This window comes from Nerophis lumbriciformis, linkage group LG01 (assembly GCF_033978685.3).
Source record: "Nerophis lumbriciformis linkage group LG01, RoL_Nlum_v2.1, whole genome shotgun sequence".
NCBI lineage: Eukaryota > Metazoa > Chordata > Actinopteri > Syngnathiformes > Syngnathidae > Nerophis > Nerophis lumbriciformis.
Window position 1 is genome coordinate 54,322,816 of NC_084548.2, and position 26,057 is coordinate 54,348,872.

Sequence of the window (26,057 nt, forward strand, 5' to 3'; positions counted from 1 at the left end):
AAAGTTTTCTTTTTTTTAAAGCAAAATTTGAGGAATTCTTGAAGCTGAATGTGTAGGAATGAAAATCATTTACTACTCGTGGATGCAATTGTGTTCTCACACCGTCATGCTCTTATGGAATGGACAGCATTTCTTTACACTGCAGGCATGCCTTCCCAATCAAATGGCATTGATCTATTTTTATATGTCCAAAAAAACATGTCCCAAAATTCTTGCTTGACATCTTTTTTTCTTGTCCGTTTATCGTCAACTTTTACACTGACTGTTGAAAAAAACAGCATCTTTTAAATCTAAAGCACAGGCTTCTACTGACAAGTCGCACAATTGAAAAAAATGCACACGTTTTTTTTTGTTTTTTTAAAGGATTATATTCAGGGTAACACAAATGACAGATGACATACTGTATTACTAATTACCAGTGTAAAATATGAAGACACAAAAATGTACTTCATATCACATTATACTTATTTCCCGCACACATAATAGTTTGGCGTGGTAACATATTGTTGGTAAATATTCAGTTAAAAAGCTGCTTAAGTTGAGACTTTATAAGTGTCATTGTTCATTTAGCCCTTCAGGACCAATATAAAACCTATTACTCTGTCATAAGTATGCACTCTGCATAACTGACTGCAAGTGATTGTCAAAGGTGAATAGATTTGAAATAAAATAAATTGATATGAAGTGGGCATCACATAAAATAAACATTTCTACATTCAAATGTATAATTTGAAAGTTTAGAAAGTAGAAACAGCTACATTGGCTAATACTGTTTACATGCATACTGTCAGTGGGTGTGTTTAAGAAGTGCTTCACATCCTATGGGTGGAGAATTCAAACATTCTTTTTGCCTCATGCAACATCTTAAAATTAATTTCTTTACCATTTCATTTTCATAAGTGCGACACATTAAGTAAAGTGTTGAGTAATCTGTTCAATAATAAAAAATAACCAATCGCCAAAGATTTGGTAAAAAGAGTCACTACTTTTTTTTCTTCCATGCAGCCCTAAATCGATTTACCTGCCAGTCTGATTGTGAAGGCTGGCTGCGGAATTTCCTCAAAGGCAGAATGTTTTGTTTACGCACTCCAAACGACAACAATGCCATGTCCTCTACTCTCCGTAGGAATAACTCAGAAGACTGTCCAAGACTAGGCCCATATCATCTGTGGCCCTGAGAGAGACAGACAAACTTGAAGAAAAGCAAAAGAAGAACAGGGAAAGGAAGTGAAGGAATCACACCTACACGTCATCATTGAAGACAGAGGGGGAGTTTGAACTGAATTCTACAGCAGGAGACTCCGAGGTCTCCATCTGGTCCGTTGCGAGCGACTCTGCAGGGCTGAATTGCTGGAACTGATGCCTGAGAGAAAGGGCAGTAAACATCATTTAATTACAGTAGGAGAAGACAAATGTGCATACGTTTTTCCTGACAAAGCGTGAATAGAGACAGTGAGGAAACACCCTTCTTAAACTCCCCTTTAAGCCTTTAAGTTTGAGTTCAAGTTTTAGGTGAACAAGGGGTCCTGACATTTTTTCCTCATCTTGAGGCTTAAAAATAACAATAATGGCTAGCCGTGCATTGTCTTGCATAATAATCATGGTCAGACAAAGGGCCGGATCTACTTAAAATTGATGTGCACTAAAACACGTGCTGAGCTGCGAAACTTGTGCCCAGAGGATTGTGTCCCTGAAATATTCAGAATAGATTGTATTCGGTCACGTGACTTTTGAACGTAAGTAAACGAATTGGTGGGCCACCAAACCAACATGGCTACTGTGCAGTAAACAGAGTACGCAAGGGGCCTAGATCTTACCACTAAAAGCAGATACGAGCAAAAAAATCAAACTATACAATGGAATCCATGCCTATACGTTGTCAAAAAAAGATTTGTCGAGTGATCTCAAGATTTGTACGTCGGTCACGTTCCCAGACATATAGAACTTTTGTGCTCCAGACGTCATTCTACACGACAAAACAGATGACCATTTTGAAAAGCATGGAGATCTACAACTTCTTTGTGTGTGTTTGGGTCAATGAAATTAGTATTAAGATTCTCCCGGATAAATATTCTTCGTTTTTGCTCGGGTAAGGTTGCATTTCACGAGAGACATGTAACCAAATATTAACATTGCTGCATGTATACTTTTGATCCAGCAGATTTGGTCACATTTTCAGTAGACCCATAGTAAATTCATAAAAGAACCAAACTTCCTGAAAGTATGTGCTCCAATTACTATATCACAAAAATATAAAGAGTTGTGGAAATTATTGGAAACTCAAGACAGCCATGACATTATGTTCTTTCAATCAATCAATCAATCAATTCCTTTATTACAAGTGTATGTCTCCTCTCTGAGCTGCCACTCCTCTCTGAGCTGCCACCTTAACGTGGTAGAGGAGTTTGCGTGTCCCAATGATCCTAGGAGCTATGTTGTCCGGGGGCTTCTATGCCCCCTGGTAGGGTCTCCCAAGGCAAACTGGTCCTAGGTGAGGGATCAGACAAAGAGCAGCTCGAAGATCTCTATGAATAACACTGACAAGGAACCCAGATTTCCCTCGCCCGGACGCGGGTCACCGGGGCCCCCCTCTGGAGCCAGGCTCGGAGGTGGGGCACGATGGCGAGCGCCTGGTGGCCGGGCCTGTCCCCATGGAGCCCGGCCGGGCACAGCCCGAAGAGGCAACGTGGGTCCCCCCTCCAATGGGCTCACCACCCATAGCAGGGGTCATAGAGGTCGGGTGCGATCTGAGCTGGGCGGAAGCCGAAGGCAGGGCACTTGGCGGTCCGATCCTCGGCTACAGAAGCTAGCTCTTGGGACGTGGAACGTCACCTCGCTGGGGGGGGGAAGGAGCCTGAGCTAGTGCGCGAGGTGGAGAAGTTCCGGCTAGATATAGTCGGACTCTCTTCGACGCACAGCAAGGGCTCTGGAACCAGCTCTCTCGAGAGGGGCTGGACTCTCTTCCACTCTGGCGTTGCCGGCAGTGAGAGGCGACGGGCTGGGGTGGCAATTCTTGTTTCCCCCCGGCTCAGAGCCTGTATGTTGGAGTTCAACCCGGTGGACGAGAGGGTAGCTTCCCTCCGCCTTCGGGTGGGGGAACGGGTCCTGACTGTGGTTTGCGCTTACGCGCCAAACCGCAGCTCAGAGTACCCACCCTTTTTGGATTCACTCGAGGGAGTACTTGAGAATGCTCCCCCAGGTGATTCCCTCGTTCTACTGGGGGACTTCAATGCTCATGTTGGCGGCGACAGTGAAACCTGGAGAGGCGTGATTGGGAAGAATGGCTGCCCGGATCTGAACCCGAGCGGTGTTTTGTTATTGGACTTTTGTGCCCGTCACAGATTGTCCATAACGAACACCATGTTCAAACATAAGGGTGTCCATATGTGCACTTGGCACCAGGACACCCTAGGCCGCAGTTCCATGATCGACTTTGTAGTTGTGTCATCGGATTTGCGGCCTCATGTTTTGGACACTCGGGTGAAGAGAGGGGCGGAGCTTTCTACCGATCACCACCTGGTGGTGAGTTGGCTGCGATGGTGGGGGAGGATGCCGGACAGACCTGGCAGGCCCAAACGCATTGTGAGGGTTTGCTGGGAACGTCTAGCAGAGTCTCCTGTCAGAGAGAGTTTCAATTCCCACCTCCGGAAGAACTTTGAACATGTCACGAGGGAGGTGCTGGACATTGAGTCCGAATGGACCATGTTCCGCGCCTGTATTGTCGAGGCGGCTGATTGGAGCTGTGGCCGCAAGGTAGTTGGTGCTTGTCGTGGCGGTAATCCTAGAACCCGTTGGTGGACACCGCCGGTGAGGGATGCCGTCAAGCTGAAGAAGGAGTCCTATCGGGTTCTTTTGGCTCATAGGACTCATGAAGCAGTGGACAGGTACCGACAGGCCAAGCGGTGTGCGGCTTCAGCGGTCGCAGAGGCAAAAACTCGGACATGGGAGGAGTTCAGTGAGGCCATGGAAAACGACTTCCGGACGGCTTCGAAGCAATTCTGGACCACCATCCGCCGCCTCAGGAAGGGGAAGCAGTGCACTATCAACACCGTGTATGGCGAGGATGGTGTTCTACTGACCTCGACTGCGGATGTTGTGGATTGGTGGAGGGAATACTTCGAAGACCTCCTCAATCCCACCAACACGTCTTCCTATGAGGAAGCAGTGCCTGGGGAGTCTGTGGTGGGCTCTCCTATTTCTGGGGCTGAGGTTGCTGAGGTAGTTAAAAAGCTCCTCGGTGGCAAGGCCCCGGGGGTGGATGAGATCCGCCCGGAGTTCCTTAAGGCTTTGGATGCTGTGGGGCTGTCTTGGTTGACAAGACTCTGCAGCATCGCGTGGACATCGGGGGCGGTACCACTGGATTGGCAGACCGGGGTGGTGGTTCCTCTCTTTAAGAAGGGGAACCGGAGGGTGTGTTCTAACTATCGTGGGATCACACTCCTCAGCCGTCCCGGTAAGGTCTATTCAGGTGTACTGGAGAGGAGGCTACGCCGGATAGTCGAACCTCGGATTCAGGAGGAACAGTGTGGTTTTCGTCCTGGTCGTGGAACTGTGGACCAGCTCTATACTCTCGGCAGGGTCCTTGAGGGTGCATGGGAGTTTGCCCAACCAGTCTACATGTGTTTTGTGGACTTGGAGAAGGCATTCGACCGTGTCCCTCGGGAAGTCCTGTGGGGAGTGCTCAGGGAGTATGGGGTATCGGACTGTCTGATTGTGGCAGTCCGCTCCCTGTATGCTCAGTGCCAGAGCTTGGTCCGCATTGCCGGTAGTAAGTCGGACACATTTCCAGTGAGGGTTGGACTCCGCCAAGGCTGCCCTTTGTCACCGATTCTGTTCATAACTTTTATGGACAGAATTTCTAGGCGCAGTCAAGGCGTTGAGGGGATCTGGTTTGGTGGCTGCAGGATTAGGTCTCTGCTTTTTGCAGATGATGTGGTCCTGATGGCTTCATCTGGCCAGGATCTTCAGCTCTCGCTGGATCGGTTCGCAGCCGAGTGTGAAGCGACTGGGATGAGAATCAGCACCTCCAAGTCCGAGTCCATGGTTCTCGCCCGGAAAAGGGTGGAGTGCCATCTCCGGGTTGGGGAGGAGATCTTGCCCCAAGTGGAGGAGTTCAAGTACCTCGGAGTCTTGTTCACGAGTGGGGGAAGAGTGGATCGTGAGATCGACAGGCGGATCGGTGCGGCGTCTTCAGTAATGCGGACGCTGTATCGATCCGTTGTGGTGAAGAAGGAGCTGAGCCGGAAGGCAAAGCTCTCGATTTACCGGTCGATCTACGTTCCCATCCTCACCTATGGTCATGAACTTTGGGTTATGACCGAAAGGACAAGATCACGGGTACAAGCGGCTGAAATGAGTTTCCTCCGCCGGGTGGCGGGGCTCTCCCTTAGAGATAGGGTGAGAAGCTCTGCCATCCGGGAGGAGCTCAAAGTAAAGCCGCTGCTCCTCCACATCGAGAGGAGCCAGATGAGCTGGTTCGGGCATCTGGTCAGGATGCCACCCGAACGCCTCCCTAGGGAGGTGTTTAGGGCACGTCCGACCGGTAGGAGGCCGCGGGGAAGACCCAGGACACGTTGGGAAGACTATGTCTCCCGGCTGGCTTGGGAACGCCTCGGGGTCCCACAGGAAGAGCTGGACGAAGTGGCTGGGGAGAGGGAAGTCTGGGCTTCCCTGCTTAGGCTGCTGCCCCCGCGACCCGACCTCGGATAAGCGGAAGAAGATGGATGGATGGATGGATGGACAAGTGTATGTCAACTTTTGACCACGACTGTACCTACAGTATGTAGACACAGTATGTAAGTATTTGTATGTATGTATACCCCTATGTATGTACAGTTTAATGAATCAACTGTATGTACCTCAATATTACATACGTATACAGTATGTATGCATATATCTATTGATGCATGTGCATAGAGTATGTATGTGCGTATATGTGTTTATCTGCTTAAGCTGCACTCTCTAAGTGATTTAAAAAAATCCATCATTATATGACCCTTACATTGAGGTTTACTTGGAAAAAGGATTGTATGGTCATAATGTCCCTAATAATTGTGCACACAGTGTGAATATAACTAGTAGCTCTCAGCTGCCAATGTTTCGTCAATCTAGCTGCCATAGCTCTCTGTGTCGGGGCTGCGATGCGGTGGAAATTCCCCCCCCCCTGCAACCCCGAGAGAGACAAGCAGTAGAAAATGGATGGATGGATAGTGTAAAAATAATAAAGACCTCATCCCCAAAGTGAAGTGTAGAGAATATGTAGAAAGTGCAACCTACATTGCAAACCCAACAGAGTTGTGGGGGCTATCAGCCATAGGAGCCATATTGGCAACAAGAGGCACAACTGGGCCAGTCTCCCTGCAACACAAACACAGGATGTGTTAGCCATTCATCTTCAGTTGGTTCAGTTTATGTGATATTGTATGATAAATGAGAACATCATTATTTATATTTTTAAAGAGGACCTATTGTGCAAAAATCAACTTTTCTTACCTATTGGTACCTGTTTTGGGGTATTTGGGATCTGCATAAGTCCCCAAAAATTAAAATCAAACCATGGAAGAACGGCAGAAATATGTATAAAAAAATATTTCCCTCCTTCATACTTCCTTCAAACGAGCAGTTTGGAAGTTGTCTAATTTGTGATGTTTTTCCCAGTTGTGACGCCAACAGATATCTTCATGTATGGTAAAGTTTTACCCAAAGAGCTTTGCTCGGGCGAGTCCACCATTGTAGTCTGACACTGTAGTCAATAAGCTCCTTCATTTTCTCTATCCTCTTGCTGTGGGGCAGACTGGCTCGTACATGCACATGATTCCACCGCTGTTATAATTTCTAATGTAAAGTAGCATATAGTTCTAACTTACCTTTGTCAGTAGACTCCATAGGGAAGCAATACAACAGGGGTCGGGAACCTTTTTGGCTGAAAGAGCCATGAAAGCCAAATATTTTAAAATGTATTTCCGTGAGAGCCATATAATATTTTTTAACACTGAATACAACTAAATGCATGCATTTTTAAGTAATACCAATATTTTTAGAGTACAATAAGTCTCTTATTCTTTTTAATAACATTGTTATTCTGAAGCTAACCAATAATAAATAAAATACTTCTTACCAATAATGCGACTTCTTGAACAGGTGCGGTAGAAAATGGATTAAAATCCATGAGAATGTTTTATATTTTTAACATTATTTTTAACACTGTGATTACCAGCGGAATTATTCATTACTTATCATGTTAAGCAATGTCAGCTAAGATTTACCTGAGAGCCAGATGCAGTCATCAAAAGAGCCACATCTGGCTCTGGAGCCATAGGTTCCCTACCCCTGCACTACAACATGGCTGATGGGGAAAATAGTATACTGTTTGTTAGAGATCGACTGATATGGTTTTTGCAGGACCAATACTGATACCAATTATTAGAATGCAAGGAGGCCAATAACTGATATTTGGAGCTGATATTCATTTGCAGTAAAAGTTATTTAAACATGACTTTGTAGCTGAGATAGGCTCCAGTGCCCCCCGCGACCCCAAAGGGAATAAGCGGTAGAAAATGGATGGATGGATGGATGGATGGATAGTAAAAAAAAAACCACCAAAAAAAACATGAATAGTATACACCAGTAAACAGCTGGATAAGGCTTTAAAGTTGTTGGGGTTTTTTTTCCATTATTTTTTGAGGAAACATCTGACCAGTATAGCGGCATAATGTTTTATGCGGCACTAATGTTGTGGTTAATTTAGTAGCAAAAAACATCAGGGGATTTCACAAACACCTTTATTACGTGTGTCTAACGCTACGGGTCGGAGGAGCATCAACATCTGCATTTCAAAATATGGGAAATCTCCAGGGAAAATTGGTAATATGGGATTCCTCTACACCACAATAACCTAGCTTTAAAAGATTACAGTTGGCACAAAATGCAGCTGTTAGACTTTAAATTAGGACACGAAAGTTCAATCATATTACGACAATACTGGCCAACCTGCACTGGCTCCCAGTCAAGGTTATATTACTTACATAGTTATATTACTTACATACAAATATGAAAAGGTTTAGCACCATCTTATCTTGCTGATTGTATTGTACCCTGCGTTCCGTTCGGAAACCTACATCCCAAGAACTCTGGCTTATTAGTGATCCCCACAGCCCAAAAAAGTCTGTAGGCTTTAGAGCGTTTTCTATTCGGGATCCAGTACTCTTGAAAAAACCTACCGACAACAGTTGAGATGCCACCTTGGGTGGAAGTGTTTAAGACCATTTGACCTGCCGCTTTTCATTTTTGCCCTCCTCTTTTAAAAGGAGAGATAACCAAAAGACCACGGCTAATACCTGGAGAGATACCTGGAGGAGGTGCGAGCTTTCCTAATTCATAATCCACAACCACTCTATCACCTGGATGGAGACCTTCTAAAATCCTCTGCTTGTTACCAATGGACTGGACTCTCACATTATCATGAATAGTTTGCAATAACTGTACCCACTTGGCATCTATTGCAGCCAGTCACCCAGGATGTGGGTTTAGACTAATAATATCATTGTGGTTTTTGCAGCCATTCAAGGCACCTGTAATTAAGGGCTATATAAACAATCTTTGATTGATTGATTGATTGACTGATTGATTGATAGATTGATGTGATGACAGAAGCAAGACGCATTCAATTTTCTGGAGCGTAGGCAACACGTCTGCAATGTGGACGTACTTAAAGGGTTCATATTATGATTTTTTTTCAACATTCAAAACACTTCCTTGTGGTCTACATAACATGTAATGGTGGTTCTTTGGTCAATATTTTGCACAGATTATATTTAACAGACCATCTTCAAGGCGCTTTCTGACCGTTTCTTTGGGAAATGCCGTTTTGTGGGCGGTCTTATTTACGTGCCTCCTCTTTGATAGCGTCTTCTCCCACTCAGCCATGTTGTAGTTTTTGGTGCTTCCCTATGGAGTCTATTGATAGAGATAAATTAGAACTATAAGCTACTTTATATTAGAATTTTTTTAATAGCGGAGGATGCATGTGCATGTTTGAGCCAGTCTGCACCACAACAAGAGGATAGAGAAAAAGAAAGAACTTATTGACTATAACGTCAGACTACAAAGGCGGACTCGCACAACTTTACCATATATGGCGATATTTGCTGATGTCACAATTGGGAAATACTTCACAATTTTGAAAATTCCAAATGGCTTGTTGGGAGGAAGTATGGCAAGATTGTTTTATAAATATCTCCGCCATGGTTTGATTTAAAATATTTGGGTCTCATGCAAATTCCAAGTACACAAAAACAGGTACCAATAGGTAAGAAAAGTTGGTTTTGCACTACAGATTTCCTTTAACATAGTAGAGATATATACCCACACAGCGAGTTACAAAATGTGCAATGTGGAAATATTAGGAGGACAGTTCTCTTGTAGGAGAAAAAATGCAGTTGGAGCTGCAGAGCGATGCAAGTGTGACGTCAGGCTGGCAGCAGTTCTGGCTATTTATCCCTAACATTGAGCAGCGGAATTTAAGAGTATCCAAACATGAGTACTCTACAATAACCCCAAAAAAGATGTTAGATTTGCTGCTAGTCTTCTCAGGGCATTCAATCGATCACAAGTAGGCATCATCAGTTCATGCTCATAGACTTAGATTGGTCAGATCTACAGTATACATAATTGGGGCTTTGGCACCAGCTGCTAGACTAGATCTGACCAATCTAAGTCTAAGACAAGATCTGACCAATCTAAGTCTATGGGCATTAACTGATGAAGTCTACTACACACCCCAAACAGTCCATTTGCGATTGATTGAATGCTCAGAGACTACAATGACCTGGATGAATGAGAACATTCATAGACTTGTTGCTAGTATTTTTAACAGAGAAAAAGTCACTAAATGAATTGGAGAAGTCTATAGAAATTTGAAAATTCTCAACAAAGTGCAGCCTGTGTAACATTTTACAATAAGCAGCAACAATTAAAAAATAGAACAAAAATTATATCAAATAAGAAAACATATATGTTAATTATAATTACTAATAACACATATTTGTTTTTAAATGTGTGTAAAACTTTTTTGTATGTTTTAAAGGAAATATATGCATCAGTGCCGATTTTAGAAATGATATGATGTTGTCATATTGACCGCACCCCCTAACACATTGGCAATCTAGGGAAACCCTGTGTCCACCATGTCTGACATATGTTGACACACACTGATTGCCTTTTTCTCTCCACAATGGCCATAGCCATTTGTGCGCAAGTTTGCCAGTTTGCACGTACAAACCAAACATGCTAGACACAAAAACAGCAGCCGGCTAACACTTTCAGGCTTGATAAATCACATTGCATGCACAAAATGATAATTTTCTCCTCATACTCTAAGCATTGTGGGCTTTCTGATCATCAGCATATATTTTGCATATACATTAAGGCAGTGTTCTTAAAGTGTGGTACGTGTACCACTAGTGCAGGGGTCGGCAACCTTTACCACTCAAAGAGCCATTTTGACCCGTTTCACACATTAAAGAAAACAATGGGAGCCACAAAACTCTTTTGAAATTTAAAATGAAATAAACACTGCATACAAAGTTTTTTTTTTGCTTTGTGCTATGTATAAACCAGGGGTCTCAGACACGCGGCACGCACCTTAATATGAAAATGTAATGTTAGTGCGGCCCGCGAGTTTTATATGAATGGCGCTTGACAGCGTCATACTTGCCAACACTCCCGATTTTTCCCGGCAGACTCCCGAATTTCGTGGCAACTATTCTCTCGAATGCCTGCTGATTTTCACCCAAACAACAATAATAAGGGCGTGCCGTGATGGCACTGCCTTTAGCGCCCTCTACAACTTGTACCAACAGCGTGCCAGCCCAGTTACATGTCATATGAGGCTTCTGCAAACACACATGAGTGACTGCAAGGCATACTTGGTCAACAGCCATACAGGTCACACTGAGGGTGGCCGTATAAACAACTTTAACACTCTTACTAATATGCGCCACACTGTGAATCCACACCAAACAAGAATGACAAACACATTTCGGGAGAACATTCGCCCACCTCCGTGCGTCGGTTGAGGTGGGCGGGGTTTGGGGGGCGGGGTTTGGTGGTAGCGGGGGTGTATAATGTAGCCCGGAAGAGTTAGTGCTGCAAGGGGTTCTGGGTATTTGTTCTGTTGTGTTTATGTTGTGTTACGGTGCGGATGTTCTCCCGAAATGTGTTTGTCATTCTTGTTTGGTGTGGGTTCACAGTGTGGTGCATATTAGTAAGAGTGTTAAAGTTGTTTATACGGCCACCCTCAGTGTGACCTGTATGGCTGTTGACCAAGTATGCCTTGCATTCACTTGTGTGTGTGAAAAGCCGTAGATATTATGTGATTGGGCCGGCACACAGATAGTATGGTGAAAAAGCGGACGCGACGACAGGTTGTAGAGGATGCTAAAGGCAGTGCCATCAGGGCACGCCCTCAATATTGTTGTCCGGGTGAAAATCGGAGAATGTTTGCCCCGGGAGAGGCACTGAAATCCGGAAATCTCCCGGAAAAATCGGGAGGGTCGGCAAGTATGCAGCTGAGCCGCATCAGAGTGATCAAAGAGCCGCATGCGGCTCCGGAGCCGCGGGTTGCAGACCCCTGCACTAGTGGTATGCGGGCTCTATCTACTGGTATGTCAAATACTCACTTGATTAAAGTACAGTGTTTTTTTCCTATATTTAAACAGTGTCACTGTTCAAACTGTGTATTGGCCAAAATATGAATTATACTTGTTAAATAAAACATCTGCCTTGTTTTTAAAAACTTAAAATGTCATCATGGTGGTACTTGAAGAGCCACGTTTTTTTCTGAGGTGGTATTTGGTAAAAAAAAAAAAGTTTGAGAGCCACTACATTAGGACGACTATCAAGTCTGCATATATTTTAATACATGCAAACCTTTGGTATATCAGGACCATGATGTATTTAGTATGGACATAAAGTGACAATGAGTGACCAAGACCTACAGAGGATATCCAACAGCCTTGTGAGAGCTTTCAGCATGATGCGTCATATTGGTTAAGCTCGCTGCAGCTACCCTGCGAACACATATAATGTTAACCAGCCAGCACAAACTCAGTGTAGGTTTTGGTGGAACAAATAAGAGGCCAACTACAATACAACAACTCAAATTTGGTAAATGGAATTGGTTCCTGGGAGAGGCAGACCAGTGACTTTAGAGCTTGTGGTGATTTTGTACATGTCTGTATTTCTGACCTAATAACAATAATTTCTTGTTATACTTTAACATGTGCATGCCATTTGATTTAACAAGTACAGACATTGGCAGTAGTTTTTTTTCAATAGACATGTATAAATACTGGGACTTACAGTGGATACCCGGCAGCATTGTGGTGACTTTCGGTGTGTTGTGCCATATTGGCACCATTAGGTGCTTCTGAGCCAGCCTCCCTGCAAAAAGACACACATACTGTTAAAATATCAAAAATCTAGATAAATGTATTTATGAAGACTGAGATTCAAAGTGTTTCTTACATGCGGAGTGAGAAAGGGATGTAGCCCGCACTGGTTAAAGTTTGAGGCTCTTCAAAAAAAACAAAAAAAACATGATTAGTCCTAAATTTCCCCAGGATTTGAAATAAGCTTTGTCCGAACATGGAGGTGTTACCTGAATAGTACTTTTTGAAAACTTCATGTTTAGGAAAGTCAGGGTAAAGAAATGTTATGTCATTGATATCTCGAATGCTGTCACCAAGGCTACGGATTTCAAGATCCTTCTTGGTGAAGGGCTGGATGTTTTGAATGATCTGTCTACCATCTGGAAGAACCATGGATCAAAGTTTTTGGTGATTTGGGGAATCAGAATCCAGAGAATGCAAAACTGTTACTGTATTAGCAGTGACCATCATACCAAGGAAAATAAAATATATTACATTACAATAAATATATAATGCATTACAGTATACAGTGCATAGAATCTACTGTTTTGAGAACTTTATTTTGCTAAGTGAAATATTAAAAACAATAGTTTTAAACCACAATCCAACCGATTAACATAGTGTTCAATTAATATTTTTCTGACAGTGACAATCAGAAAAAAAATCTAATTATTTACAAATATATTGGATCTTTTACATAGTTGTACTATACAAGCGTCATACCCTGTACTCACTCTCAGCTGCAGAAACATAAGCAATGGTGATGCCTCCAATCTCAGAGTCGCTAAAGCGAAGCAAAAATGTTCCGTTGGGCCTGGCTTTGAGAATCAGGTGTAGATGTTGCTTGCCAATGAAACCAAATATGAGCCTTTGGGAGCAAAACAAGGCAACATTTGTTTATGAACAAATTGTCACAGGTTGGTAATATTTACCGCAACAAAAAGATGTATTTATACCCGTCACTCCAATATGTTCTCAGATGTTTTTTGGTTAACTCCATCACTCCCTCAAACCACTGCCAGAAAGTAAACAGTCGTCCGGGGAGCACTTCCTATCAAATACAACAAAGTCATACTAAAGGTGTGAGCAAAGAGGTGTGTTCATCGGTGTATCTGTGTACCTTATTGAACTGAGGCCAGGAAACCATCATGTTGCTGAAGTCATCGTTAAAATCTGGCTTATCAAATATTTTCTGGGCCAAGAAGTGCTGATTGTAGTGGTGAAGGTTATGATTTGTCTGGACCTCAGAAGTGAACTTACTGTTGAGAGTGTTACACATTACTTTCCAGGGGACACGCTCTGGCACCACAAACGGCACTCTGTCCTGGTGACACCAACACATACAGCACTTGTTATAAGTTAGATGAACATTTTTGTGTGGACAAAATGTATTGATGGTGTTTAAATAATATGTAATTGACTTAATTGCTAATGCTAGTCTGACAGGTCATAAAAAGGATAACAATATAAAAGTGGTGCGGGCAATCTGTGCAAATGTAAAGTATGTGGACTGAGCAGTCTAGGATGGGTATCTATTAAGCAGTGTATTGATAGAATGTTAGTAGCTCATGTTGGGCCTGATCTACTAAAGGTTTGCTTGTAATAAAACACATGCAAACTTGATAGAAAATGCAAAGCTGATCTACTAAATTAAGATTGTGTCTCTTAAGTGATAGCAATAAGAAGTCCAATCCATTTATCGTGTCTGTCTAAATGAATATGCAGAATGGATGATGATTATCAGAACGCCCACAATACTGGGGGGATAAAATGCATTTATAATTTAGCACACGCATAGTGATTTATCAAGACTGAAACTGTTCTCCAGCTGCTGTTTTCCGTTCATATTTACTATGTCTAGAAAGGACGTGCAAACTAGCAGTTCCACAGAAATAACTGTGAGAAAGAAGAAGATCACGCTTCAACTCCATCCTACGTACTATATGCTTGTCAAAAATACAATTATTAGACATATAGTCTATTCAGCAACATAATTTTATAGCTGTTGAATGACTTAAAAGGGGTAATATGTTTTTTTTTCTACATGTAAAACACCTTGTGGTCTACATAACATGTAATGGTGGTTCTTTGGTCAAAATCTTGCATAGATTTTATTTAACAAACCATCTTCAAGCCCCTTTCTCATTTTCTCTTCAGTATGCACCATTTTGTGAGTGGTCTTATTTACATACCTCCACTTCAACTGCATTTTCTCTCCATCAGCTATGATATAGTTTTTAGCGCTTCCCTATTAAATCTATTGACAGATATAAGTTGGAACTGTATGCTACTTTGTATCAGAAATGTCATCCATCCATCCCAGCAGTCAACCTGGAATCTCTTGCGGCTGACAGAATTATTTGGCATGACATCTGTGCTCGTAGCATAGATGCCTTCGAAACGAGCTGCACCCAACAAAAAGAAGCTCTCTGCCACCGATACCAACAACAAAAATTGAGGACAGGAGTTTGCTATTCAATTTGTGGAAACTTTGTGCCTCTGAGTTTGGTCTCCGCAGCCATATGAGATCCCATGCCTCCGGAAACAACCGTTGCGTCGGGCGTCGTCGATAACAACGGACTACCAAAGAAGAATTAGAAATGGCAATAGCAGACAATGCATGTGCATGTACAAGCAAGACTGCCCCACAACAAGAGAATATAAAAAATAAGGAACTTATTGACTACTTCCGACTGCACAAAGCACTTTGGGTAAAACTTTACCATATATGAAGATATATACGCTGACGTCACCAGTGAGAAAAACATCACAAAGTGGGCAAATTTCAAACGGCTCGTTTGGAGGAAGTTTAAAGAGACGTAAAATTGTTTTATAAATATGATCGCCATGCATCCATTGTTTGGTTTCAAATTTTGGGGACTTCTGTAAATCTCAAATACACAAAAACAAGTGCTATCTGGTAAGAAAAGTGGGTTTTGTATAAAAGGCCCATTTGAAGGGTCTTATTTAAACAAATTAAATTGATGTGTTTTGCTGCATCTGCTGAGGTTTTTAATGGAATTATTTTTTTCATGAATATGAAAAAATATCTTGCAATACACATTTTCTTGTGGATGGAAAATTCTAACGCAAGCTTGTTGTTAGTGCCAGCATCTTCTATGAGCGCACATTTAGCACGCTAAGAAAGTGGGTTCTGTTGTAGATCGCACTGCAGGACTGCTTCTATAATGCCCATACAAAGAGGTCCACGTCCGCTGCATGTTTCAAAACATAGCAAAACGCCACAGATAAGGAGCATCATAACATAAATGTGCAATAAATTATGGTATCTATGGTGAAAGTCACATACTACAGGCAAAAACCTCATTTAAATAAGGCGGTCTGCATCAGTTATCAATTGTACGGGGACAGTCTTTGCACACGCTGCTTAGCGCGTGGTATTTGGATCTCAGTAGATCAGGCCCTTTGTGTTTGATGGTGTGTGCATGTGTGTGAGTGAGATCAATATAATTTTATCTAATTCATATTCTACACATCAACATGTCACTTTTAGGCTATGTTAACACAGTAGGGTCGAATGTCCAATTCTGATTTTTTTTGTCAAATCCAATCTTTTTAGTGGCCGTTCACATTACAAAAATAAATAAATAATTGATTTCTAATGAGAATGCAATCTGACCGGTATTCGGATATGACGTTTTGATGTTGCACTCTTCAGACGGACATGAAAAAATCCAATACAGGTGGCATATGGGCAAGAAAAATCGGAATTGATCTGCAGTGTGAACAAGGCCTTACACTACTTAAAGGGGAACTGCACTTTTTTTTTTAGAATTTTGCCTATCGTTCACAATCCTTATAAAAGATATGACAGATGGATTTAAAAAAAAATGTATTCTAAATATTAAATACATTTGATCAAAAGTCTGCTTACAGTGGAGCCTATGGGAGCTGTTCAATTCTGCCTATAGAGCCCCTAAAAAAATATCCAAACACCTCCATTAGGGTTTACATGATGTAAGTATATATGTAATGTAGTAATGGACACATTTATAATAACATTTAAGATTTACATATTTTGATCATTTAAAGCATAGGTGGTGGGGCGAGGTGAGGGTGCGGGGGAACAAGCGCCTCTCGTGTTGTCCTCGCAAGTTCCAGGTCCGAAATGGCTGTCAAAGTCTCCCAACTTGTCGGATTACATTCTGAGTCATCTATTTTTCAGGTGAGAGGCATCATTTATGATCTACAATAATCTTGAAGGGAGCAAGGAAGGAAGGAAGGAAGCAGCAGACCACTCGATGTAAACATAGGCACACCCGGAAGTAATCACGGCGCAGCTCCAAATAGTTTGTCTGCGTTAGCGTTTATAATAATAATAATAATAATATCACTAATACTTGGTTAATATTCAAGTCACAAAATGTAAATTGAGCATTGTTGCCGTTATTTATGGGATTTTATGGGCGTAATAATGGAGCTCCAATTGGCTCCGCTGTAAGCGGAATTTTATTTACCGTATGTTTATTAATATATTTAGAATGCATTAAAAAAAAAAAATCCATCCGTCGTCATGTCTTTCATGATGATTGAGAACGATAGACAAAATTCCAAAAAGGTGCAGTTCCCCTTTAAGCATCACTCTTTTTTTCTAAAGCAATCTTCATAAATTGTGAGAAAGTGTGTACATTGCACTGTATTTTGTGAGGCTTGTATTGTATATAGTGCTTACTCTTCACGATTAATTATTGTCCCCAAATCAGGAGACTGAGTTCAACTTTATCATACATCAAAACATTTTTAAAAATCCTCTTACTGGTTCGGAAAAAGCACAATCCCATATGATGGTAGCCATTGCGTTATTTTCTTGGCTGCCATGTACAATAACAACTATTGGCAACGAGATCATCTGCAATGACAAACAATTCAATATCAATAAGTGACATTTATGATTACAACCGATGCAAAGGGACAGTGACAACAAAAACAAACCTGTATCTTGTAAGGAGTGTCACAGCCTGTGATGGTGATCTCTGTTGAGAAGAGGAGGGCAAATTTCTCCTCAGTCACAGACTCTGATCCCTTCCTGTCTGCTCTCTTGATCTTTTTGATGGACTGTTGCAAGAAAGGAACAATCGGATCAGTTATCACTGAGAGTGCTCACTCCATTATCAACTGCAGCCAGAGAAGTAGGATGCAGTACATACCATGTTTCTGAAGGTGGCACATGTGCTCTTGGTGGCTGTGTTGTGTTCAAGAATGGCTGTGTTATTGATTACTTCTCCAACATTATCACTGCAGATAATGCAAAATAGTGTCATGTGTGTTTCTTCATTGGAGCAAAAGCCATTTTAAACCTATTTAATTCTATTACATGAATGCAATTTAGTATTTGCCTTAGCCACATACCTACAATTTAAATCAAAATGGCTAACATTAGCAAAAGAAGAACGTAATGTGTTGGAATACAATAAGTAAATTGAACAATACTAACCTAACCACTACTAACCTGAGTGTAATATTCAAGCTTCTGGCCTGCATTTCATTAATAATTTGTGCCCTCAACACCACAGGCTTCCCCGATGCGACTTTCTCCCCTAGCAGGTAGCGCACAGTAGTGGAGAACTTGGATTGTGTCTTAATGACATGAGGGGGCTGCTTGTCCACCACAAAAGAGCTAAGGGACACGTTGTGACATGGAAAAGTACACAAACATCAGTGATGTACAGTATGTTGCTTTTTATAAGTGAACCAGAGAGAATTTTTTTATAAAATATACTTAACATTGTGGGAACAATCACACAGTATGTAACAACAACTGTAACAAACATTATGTATCTGCAAGGATAATGCTTAGCTGAGAGAAAAATACCTTTGAACAAGAACCTGCAGAAGTTGTCTGAGCCTTTCTTGCAGCTCTGGGATTGGGTCCCCTATGATCATTAGTTCTTGCCTCAGATTGCCATTTACACCAAGAAGCTGCTCACACCTGACATGATCACATGGGGAAAAATGAAGGCAAAAGTGACCAGTCTAATAATTTAATCGATTAAATAGCATAATATTTTAAGTATTCCCGTTGACTAAACAGGACCTTACCGCATCTGCAAGATATTGAGGTCATCAGCAAAAGGATGTCCGATGGTCGCCTTGTACTGCTCCCACCTCCAAGTCTTTAGCCTGCTGAGTAGTTGTGCCTGACACTGGTCCAGACAGTCCACACTCTCATTGAGCAGCTGGAAACGTTTCTGAACCAATCAACATCCCAACACAGAAAATGTATTCTACATAAATATATGATTATGCACTGTAAATATGCATGCACATAAAATCATTCTGTACTTCTGGGACCCAACAGAGTGATTCTAAACCAGTGGTTCTCAAACTGTGGTACTTGTACCACTAGTGGTATGCGGGCATCATCTGGAGATATACGCCAAATAATTACTTGATTAAAGTACAATCTTTTATTTTCCAGTATTTAAACACAGTGTTACTGTTCAAAATGTGTGTAGTGTTACAGTGCCCAAAATATGAAACATACTTGTTAAATAAAACATTTGCGTTATTTTAATGAATACTTAGGCCTGCTACGCTACTGAATTTTAAAGTTGGTCATTATGGTGGTACTTAAAGGCCTACTGAAATGTGATTTTCTTATTTAAACGGGGATAGCAGGTCCATTCTATGTGTCATACTTGATCATTTCGCGATATTGCCATAGTTTTGCTGAAAGGATTTGGTAGAGAACATCGACGATAAAGTTCGCAACTTTTGGTCGCTGATAAAAAAGCCTTGCCTGTACTGGAAGTAGCAGACGAGTAGCGTGACGTCACAGGTTGTGGAGCTCCTCACATCCGCACATTGTTTACAATCATGGCCACCAGCAGCGAGAGCGATTCGGACCGAGAAAGCGACGATTTCCCCATTAATTTGAGCGAGGATGAAAGATTCGTGGATGAGGAAAGTGAGAGTGAAGGACTAGAGGGCAGTGGGAGCGATTCAGATAGGGAAGATGCTGTGAGAGGCGGGTGGGACCTGATATTCAGCTGGGAATGACTAAAACAGTAAATAAACACTAGACATATATATACTCTATTAGCCACAACACAACCAGGCTTATATTTAATATGCCACAAATTCATCCCGCATAACAAACACCTCCCCCTCCCGTCGATATAACCCGCCAATACAACTCAAACACCTGAACAACACACTCAATCCCACAGCCCAAAGTACCGTTCACCTCCCCAAAGTTCATACAGCACATATATTTCCCCAAAGTCCCCAAAGTTACGTACGTGACATGCACATAGCGGCACGCACGTACGGGCAAGCAATCAAATGTTTGGAAGCCGCAGCTGTATGCGTACTCACGGTACCGTGTCTGCGTATTCAACTCAAAGTCCTCCTGGTAAGAGTCTCTGTTGTCCCAGTTCTCCACAGGCCAATGGTAAAGCTTGACTGTCATCTTTCGGGAATGTAAACAATGAAACACCGGCCGTGTTTGTGTTGCTGAAGTCGGCCGCAATACACCGCTTCCCACCTACAGCTTTCTTCTTTGCTGTCTCCATTGTTCATTGAACAAATTGCAAAAGATTCACCAACACAGATGCCCAGAATACTGTGGAATTTTGCGATGAAAACAGATGACTTAATAGCTGGCCACCATGCTGTCCCAAAATGTCCTCCACAATCCGTGACGTCAAGCGCTGACGTCATCATACCGAGACGTTTTCAGCAGGATATTTCGCGCAAAATTTAAAATTGCACTTTAGTAAGCTAACCCGGCCGTATTAGCATGTGTTGCAATGTTAAGATTTCATCATTGATATATAAACTATCAGACTGCGTGGTCGGTAGTAGTGGGTTTCAGTAGGCCTTTAAAGTTATTTCTGAGGTAGTACATGGTGATAAAAGTTCAAGAACCACTGTTCTCGAGGGTTAACAAAAGGAAACGGTGTAAGCCTGCTCACCGTTGCCATGGCGGTTACATTGTACTCCAGCTGCTGGATGTGTTTCTGTAGTTTGTTGATTTCTGAGGCTGTGGGATCCAGTCCATTCTGTTGCCTCCTACCTGTGCAACCAATAAGCAGTAAGCAAAAGTAAGTTTTGGACAGAACAGAAAGATAGTTTTAGATATCAATCCACATTACGATAAGAAGAGATTTTTGTCATTGTATTTATTGTATGTTATATTTGTATTTATTGTGTTTTGAATATGCTGTTTGCTGCTGCAAATCTACTATATTTTCATTCGGGGCTTGCTTATATAAGTGACTGTTATTAGATTTATAATACCTTGCAAAGACTCATAGTTCTGCCTCTCCCAATTAAGCTCTTCCTGCAGCTGGTGTATCTTCTTTCGCAGGTCCCGGACCTCCACCACTTTGAGAACCAAGTGATCTACATCCTGCTGTTTGGGGAATGTGGATTCCCTGGTGCCATATAGAGGATACTGGGGAAGGCTGTTTACCTGGCTTGCCTCCACATGACACAACATGTAAAACGAACTGTTATAGAGCTACACTCATAAAATCCGATCAGGTAAACCGAAAACACTTTTTGTAGAACAAGAACAATAAAGTAAGAAATGTTTCTTACAGTGTCGAGCAGAACCCTCTCTTTGCGCAGGGTGTCCCTCACCATCACTACAAACTTAAGCGACTGCTGCTGGAACATGCTGTGCTAAAAAAAAAGAAGTGCACATGCTTTTAGTTCATCGTACATAATTGGTTGAAATTGTTGGTATTCTTCAACCGAAAAAGGAAAACACGAGAATCACTGAAGTTAATGGAAACTGACGAAAGTAATACTACGGATAGTCATGAGCAAACTGCTCCAGTTCTCTCAGGTTTGATAGGTGCCTTTTCCAGACTGCATGTTTCAGATCTTTTCCCAGATGTTCAATTGGATTTAAATTAGGCACTACAGAAGGCCACTTTTAGAGTGAACCAATGTTTCACCCTTAGCCATTCTTGAATATTTTTGACTTTGTGTTTTTGTATTCTAATTATTAGAACATAACCAAGTATTCTCCATGCTTCACAGTAGGAATTATGTTATTTAATGCTCCACATTTGTTTCCCAGAAACCCAGTAGCTTGGCAATACTCAACTTGGGGAAAATTCCAGGATTTTCTTTTAAACTGCACCCAAGACCCAACCTCCGGGCTGATGATTTTAGGTTGTCCTGCTTGCCATCATGCTTGACAGTAGGAATAGTGTTCCTGGGATTAAAGGCCTCACCTTTTCTCCTCCAAACATATTGCTGGGTATTGTGGCCAAACAGCTAAATGTGTGTTGCAGTTGGGTGTTCCAACAGGACAATGAGCCCAAACACACGTCAAAAGTGGTAAAGGAATGGCTAAATCAGGCTAGAATTAAGGTTAAACGTGTGGACAATTCTGAAGAAACAAGTCCATGTCAGAAAACCAACAAATTTAGCTGAAATGCACCAATTTTGTCAAGAGGAGTGGTCAAAAATTCAACTAGAAGCTTGCCAGAAGCTTGTGGATGGCTACCAAAAGCGCCTTATTGCAATGAAAGATGCCAAGGGAGATGTAACCAAATCTTAACATTGCTGTATGTATACTTTTGAACCAGCAGATTTGGTAGACCCATAATAAATTCATAAAAGAACCAAACTTACTTAATGTTTTTTGTGACGAACAAGTATGTGCTCCAATTAGTCTATCACAAAAAAATAAAAGTTGTAGAAATTATTGGAAACTCAAGACAGCCATGACATTTTGTTCTTTACAAGTGTATGTAAACTTTTGATCGCGACTGTAAATATAAATGAGTTATGAGTTATTCGTATCGGTTTTGAGAGGCAGGAATTTATCGGTATTGGCTTGAAAAAATAAATATTGTGCATCCCTAGTTAAGATAATTTAGCATGTTTTTTCACCTGCCATTGTTATCTATCTTTGAAATCTTGACGTTGTGACAAACATAATGTTATTCGAACACAATCTGGATTCTAACTTCTAAATTTCAGTTGTGTTTCAGTTGACTCTAATGGTGTCCCTACCATGTTCCTACTAATCTGCATCAGCTTCATTTTGTCCACCACGTTGGCGTTTTGCTGCGAAAACGACTGCAGCCGGAGGATGATCTCGTCTAAGAGAGCCCGAGCGTTTGCCTCCTGCTCCACGTTCTCCAATGCAAACTCCTCCCTGACAACAAACCCAAGCACGCACGCAGGCATGCACACACGCACCCGCACACACAAACGCCACAGGTGAATGATAAAAATAGAATAAAACAAATAAACAGATTATTAAATACAACATGTTAACATTGTTTACACAGTGATGATAAAGACTTTGTATAACAACCTCTATGTGTGTTAACCTGGCAGTGTGTGTCTCTTTGAGTCATACCATCTTTGTTCCTCAATCCAGTCAGACAAAAAGTGCCGCACTTCAATGGCAAAGGTGGCTGCAGGGTAGAGGTCGTCGATGTGATCAGGAAGGTAATGTAGCAATTGGCTCATGCGATTCCACTGGGCCATGGTCAAGCTAAAAATGGTCAATAATCAAAATAAACATTATGAATGCATTTTGAATAGTTCCATTACAATATATCTAGTATTGAAAGTATGTTGATAGACATAAATATTTTAAATACACTGGATATAATTTGTTAGATTTGCTGTATTAATGCTGAAGAAATCAGGAAGGAAATAACTGAAACAACGAAGGGGGATTCTTGAAATATCAGTGACCTAGCTGAAAGGTTACCTTACCTACTGTGTTTATTGCCTATTGTTTATTTAGGGGACCCTAAATGTCTCATAAATATGATAAATGAAATGTTATTCTAGTTAAAGCAATCCTTAATATGTTTTGTGTAAATTTGTGCTGGTAATAATACATGTAAATACTTAATCAATCATGATAGTTTTGAAATCATCCACCCCGCCTTTTTAAGTAGTAATCAGTACCTAAATTAATTTTTAAAAGTAAATTGCAACACAGGAAGTAGCAAATCTTATCAAATCCTACCTCTTTTCTACTTAATAGCAAATATTAACATATATCTAGACCAGGGGTCGGTAACCCACGGCTCCGGAGCCGCATGCGGCTCTTTTATCACTCTGATGCGGCTCAGCTGCATACTTGCCGAACCCCCCGATTTTACCGAGATGTTTCCGGATTTCAGTGTCTCTCCCGGAAATCTCCCGGGGCTAACATTCTCCGATTTTCACCCAGACAACAATATTAAGGGCGTGCCGTGATGGCACTGCCTTTAACATCCTCTACAACAGTGGTTCTCAACCTTTTTTCAGTGATGTACCCCCTGTGAATTTTTTTTTAATTCAAGTACCCCCTACTCAGAGCAAAGCATTTTTGGTTGAAAAAAAGAGATAAAGAAGTTAAATACAGCACTATGTCATCAGTTTCTGATTTATTAAATTGTATAACAGTGCAAAATATTGCTAATTGTAGTGGTCTTTCTTGAACTATTTGGAAAAAAAGATAGGTTTTTATTTATATTTATAAAGGATTTTTGAATTGTTGCTATTTTTACAATATTTAAAAAAAATCTCACGTACCCCTTGGCATACCTTCAAGTACCCCCAGTGGTACGCGTACCCCCATTTGAGAACCACTGCTCTACAACATGTCGTCGCGTCCGCTTTTACACCATGTAATATGCAGCTTCTGCTTACACACGTAAGTGACTGCAAGGCATACTTGGTCAACAGCAATACAGGTTACACTGAGGGTTGTGATATAAACAACTTTAACACTCTTACTAATATGCGCCACACTGTGAACCCACACCAAACAAGAATGACAAACACATTTTGGGAGTACATCCGCACTGTAACACAACAGAACAAATACCCAGAATCCCATGCATCCCTAACTCTTCCGGGCTACATTATACACCACCGCTTGCTCTGTTGACATATTTTCACCTAGCCACACTAATTGCTTTCTGTTGGTTAAGTAGCCCTTCCCCCAGTTCAAGACCGATCCCGATGCCATACCTTTATAATTTGTTAAATGAGATATTATAAATAATTGCGTCAACTGCTTTTGTCAGAACCTACGCATTTGTGGCAGTGAAGAAGAGCTCTGAAGGAGTTTTTATTGGTAAGTAGCTTGGAAAACCAGGGAGGAAGCCTATCAAATGAACCATTAGTGCACAGGAAGTGCCTTGGGTTCCTTTTGTGTGGGTTTTTTTCATGCCACAGTCCATCCAACTGCCTTTTATGTGCCCTGTGGCTGCCCCATCAGCACTACACTAACAGGCCCAGGTTGTTATTACTGTAAAAATAACAAACTAATGGTTAGGTGTCATATCAGCTGTGCATTTCTTGTGTTATCTAGGGATGTCCGATAATGGCTTTTTGCCGATATCCGATATTGTCCAACTCTTAATTATCGATACGGATATATATACAGTCGTGGCATTAACACATTATTATGCCTAATTTGGACAACCAGGTATGGTGAAGATAAGGTCCTTTTTTTTTTTAAATTAATAAAATAAGATAAATAAATTAAAAACATTTTGTTGAATAAAAAAGAAAGTAAAACAATATAAAAACAGTTACATAGAAACTAGTAATTAATGAAAATGAGTAAAATTAACTGTTAAAGGTTAGTACTATTAGTGGACCAGCAGCACGCACAATCAAGTGTGCTTACGGACTGTATTCCTTGCAGACTGTATTGATATATATTGATATATAATGTAGGAACCAGAATATTAATAACAGAAAGAAACAACCCTTTTGTGTGAATGAGTGTGGATGAGTGTAAATGGGGGAGGGAGGTTTTTTGGGTTGGTGCACTAATTGTAAGTGTATCTTGTGTTTTTTATGTGAATTTAATTTAAAATTAAAAAAATAAATTAGAAAAAAAAAACGATACTGATAATTAAAAAAAAAACGATACAGATGATTTCCGATATTACATTTTAAAGCATTTATCGACATCTCTAGTTATGTCAAATGCACCATCATGTTAAGGACGAGATGAAGGTGAGGGACATAACGCATGATGGGAGGGTTAATATTAATTGAAACGTATGTTGTTATTGTGAATAATATCAACGCGGCTAAATATTGATGGTGGTTGAGGACTGTGGGTGGATCTAACACAATGAAAATGCGCAGATAAGAGTGCAAGAGGAAGAAAATGAATGACACTTCGCTTAAAGTTAGTGTAGCTAACATCCAAATAGAGAGACATTGAAAGGCTTACCTTCAGTTCGTGTACAGTTCAAACATTAAAAAGACTTAATGGTCACCTCTGGTGCACCAGAACACATTGGGCAGTCCGGAAATAGCTTTCCGAACCAGGCCTTTTTTCTTCAAAAGTGGACTAGGAAGGCTAAAGATGAAGAAATTAAAAAAAAAAAAAGTAAGTTCGCTGGTCGTGACTTCCTCGTTGCTTTGGAGTCGATGGTAAAAGTCGCTTCCGGCTTTCGCTCGAGAGTCGGCAGCGCGTGCACGCGGGCCGATGTGACGTCAGATGTTGTTCATCTGCGGACTTTATTTTAGGGTGACACGACACGACAGTACAGTACACGGACACGGCACCGCAGGGCGTTTACGTCGTTATTAATGACTTCCAGAGAATCAATCCGAGAAGAAGGTGGTAGGCGGAGACAGCTTGAGTCATCACGCACACGCGCGCACGTACAC

At 41.5% G+C, this 26,057-nt stretch overlaps 1 protein-coding gene across 4 annotated transcripts; it reads right to left on the reverse strand.

The window, feature by feature from the left end:
- Positions 1-4: 4 nt before the first annotated feature.
- Positions 5-26,057, reverse strand: stat6 (signal transducer and activator of transcription 6, interleukin-4 induced). Of its 4 annotated transcripts, none has more exons than XM_061986864.2 (22): positions 25,615-26,056; positions 22,777-22,914; positions 22,425-22,569; positions 20,994-21,077; positions 20,691-20,874; positions 20,366-20,466; positions 18,489-18,637; positions 18,262-18,378; positions 17,899-18,066; positions 17,597-17,684; positions 17,382-17,504; positions 17,206-17,298; positions 13,549-13,752; positions 13,385-13,479; positions 13,163-13,296; positions 12,659-12,808; positions 12,526-12,574; positions 12,361-12,441; positions 11,997-12,068; positions 6,277-6,357; positions 1,247-1,363; positions 5-1,174 (listed from the first exon to the last, which is right to left on the reverse strand). In XM_061986864.2, the coding sequence occupies exons 2-22, from the start codon at positions 22,905-22,907 to the stop codon at positions 1,114-1,116; spliced, it is 2,427 nt and encodes an 808-aa protein (XP_061842848.1). In that variant the 5' UTR covers positions 22,908-22,914; positions 25,615-26,056; the 3' UTR covers positions 5-1,113. The 4 variants fall into 4 exon arrangements, with proteins under 4 accessions (XP_061842848.1, XP_061842857.1, XP_061842872.1 ...); XM_061986873.2 differs by having other exon boundaries at positions 1,243-1,363; XM_061986888.2 differs by lacking the exon at positions 17,899-18,066 and having other exon boundaries at positions 25,615-26,057.

What these genes read in the sequence shown, in the direction of transcription:
- stat6 (XM_061986864.2), bottom strand. Translation starts at nt 22,907, where the DNA reads ATGGCCCAGTGGAATCGCATGAGCCAATTGCTACATTACCTTCCTGAT. An exon ending in ACACTCCTTACAAGATACAG is followed by an intron (nt 17,299 to 17,381) that starts GTTTGTTTTTGT and finishes TTGTCATTGCAG; the next exon opens with ATGATCTCGTTGCCAATAGT. An exon ending in TTATGTTTCTGCAGCTGAGA is followed by an intron (nt 12,809 to 13,162) that starts GTGAGTACAGGG and finishes TGGTTCTTCCAG; the next exon opens with ATGGTAGACAGATCATTCAA.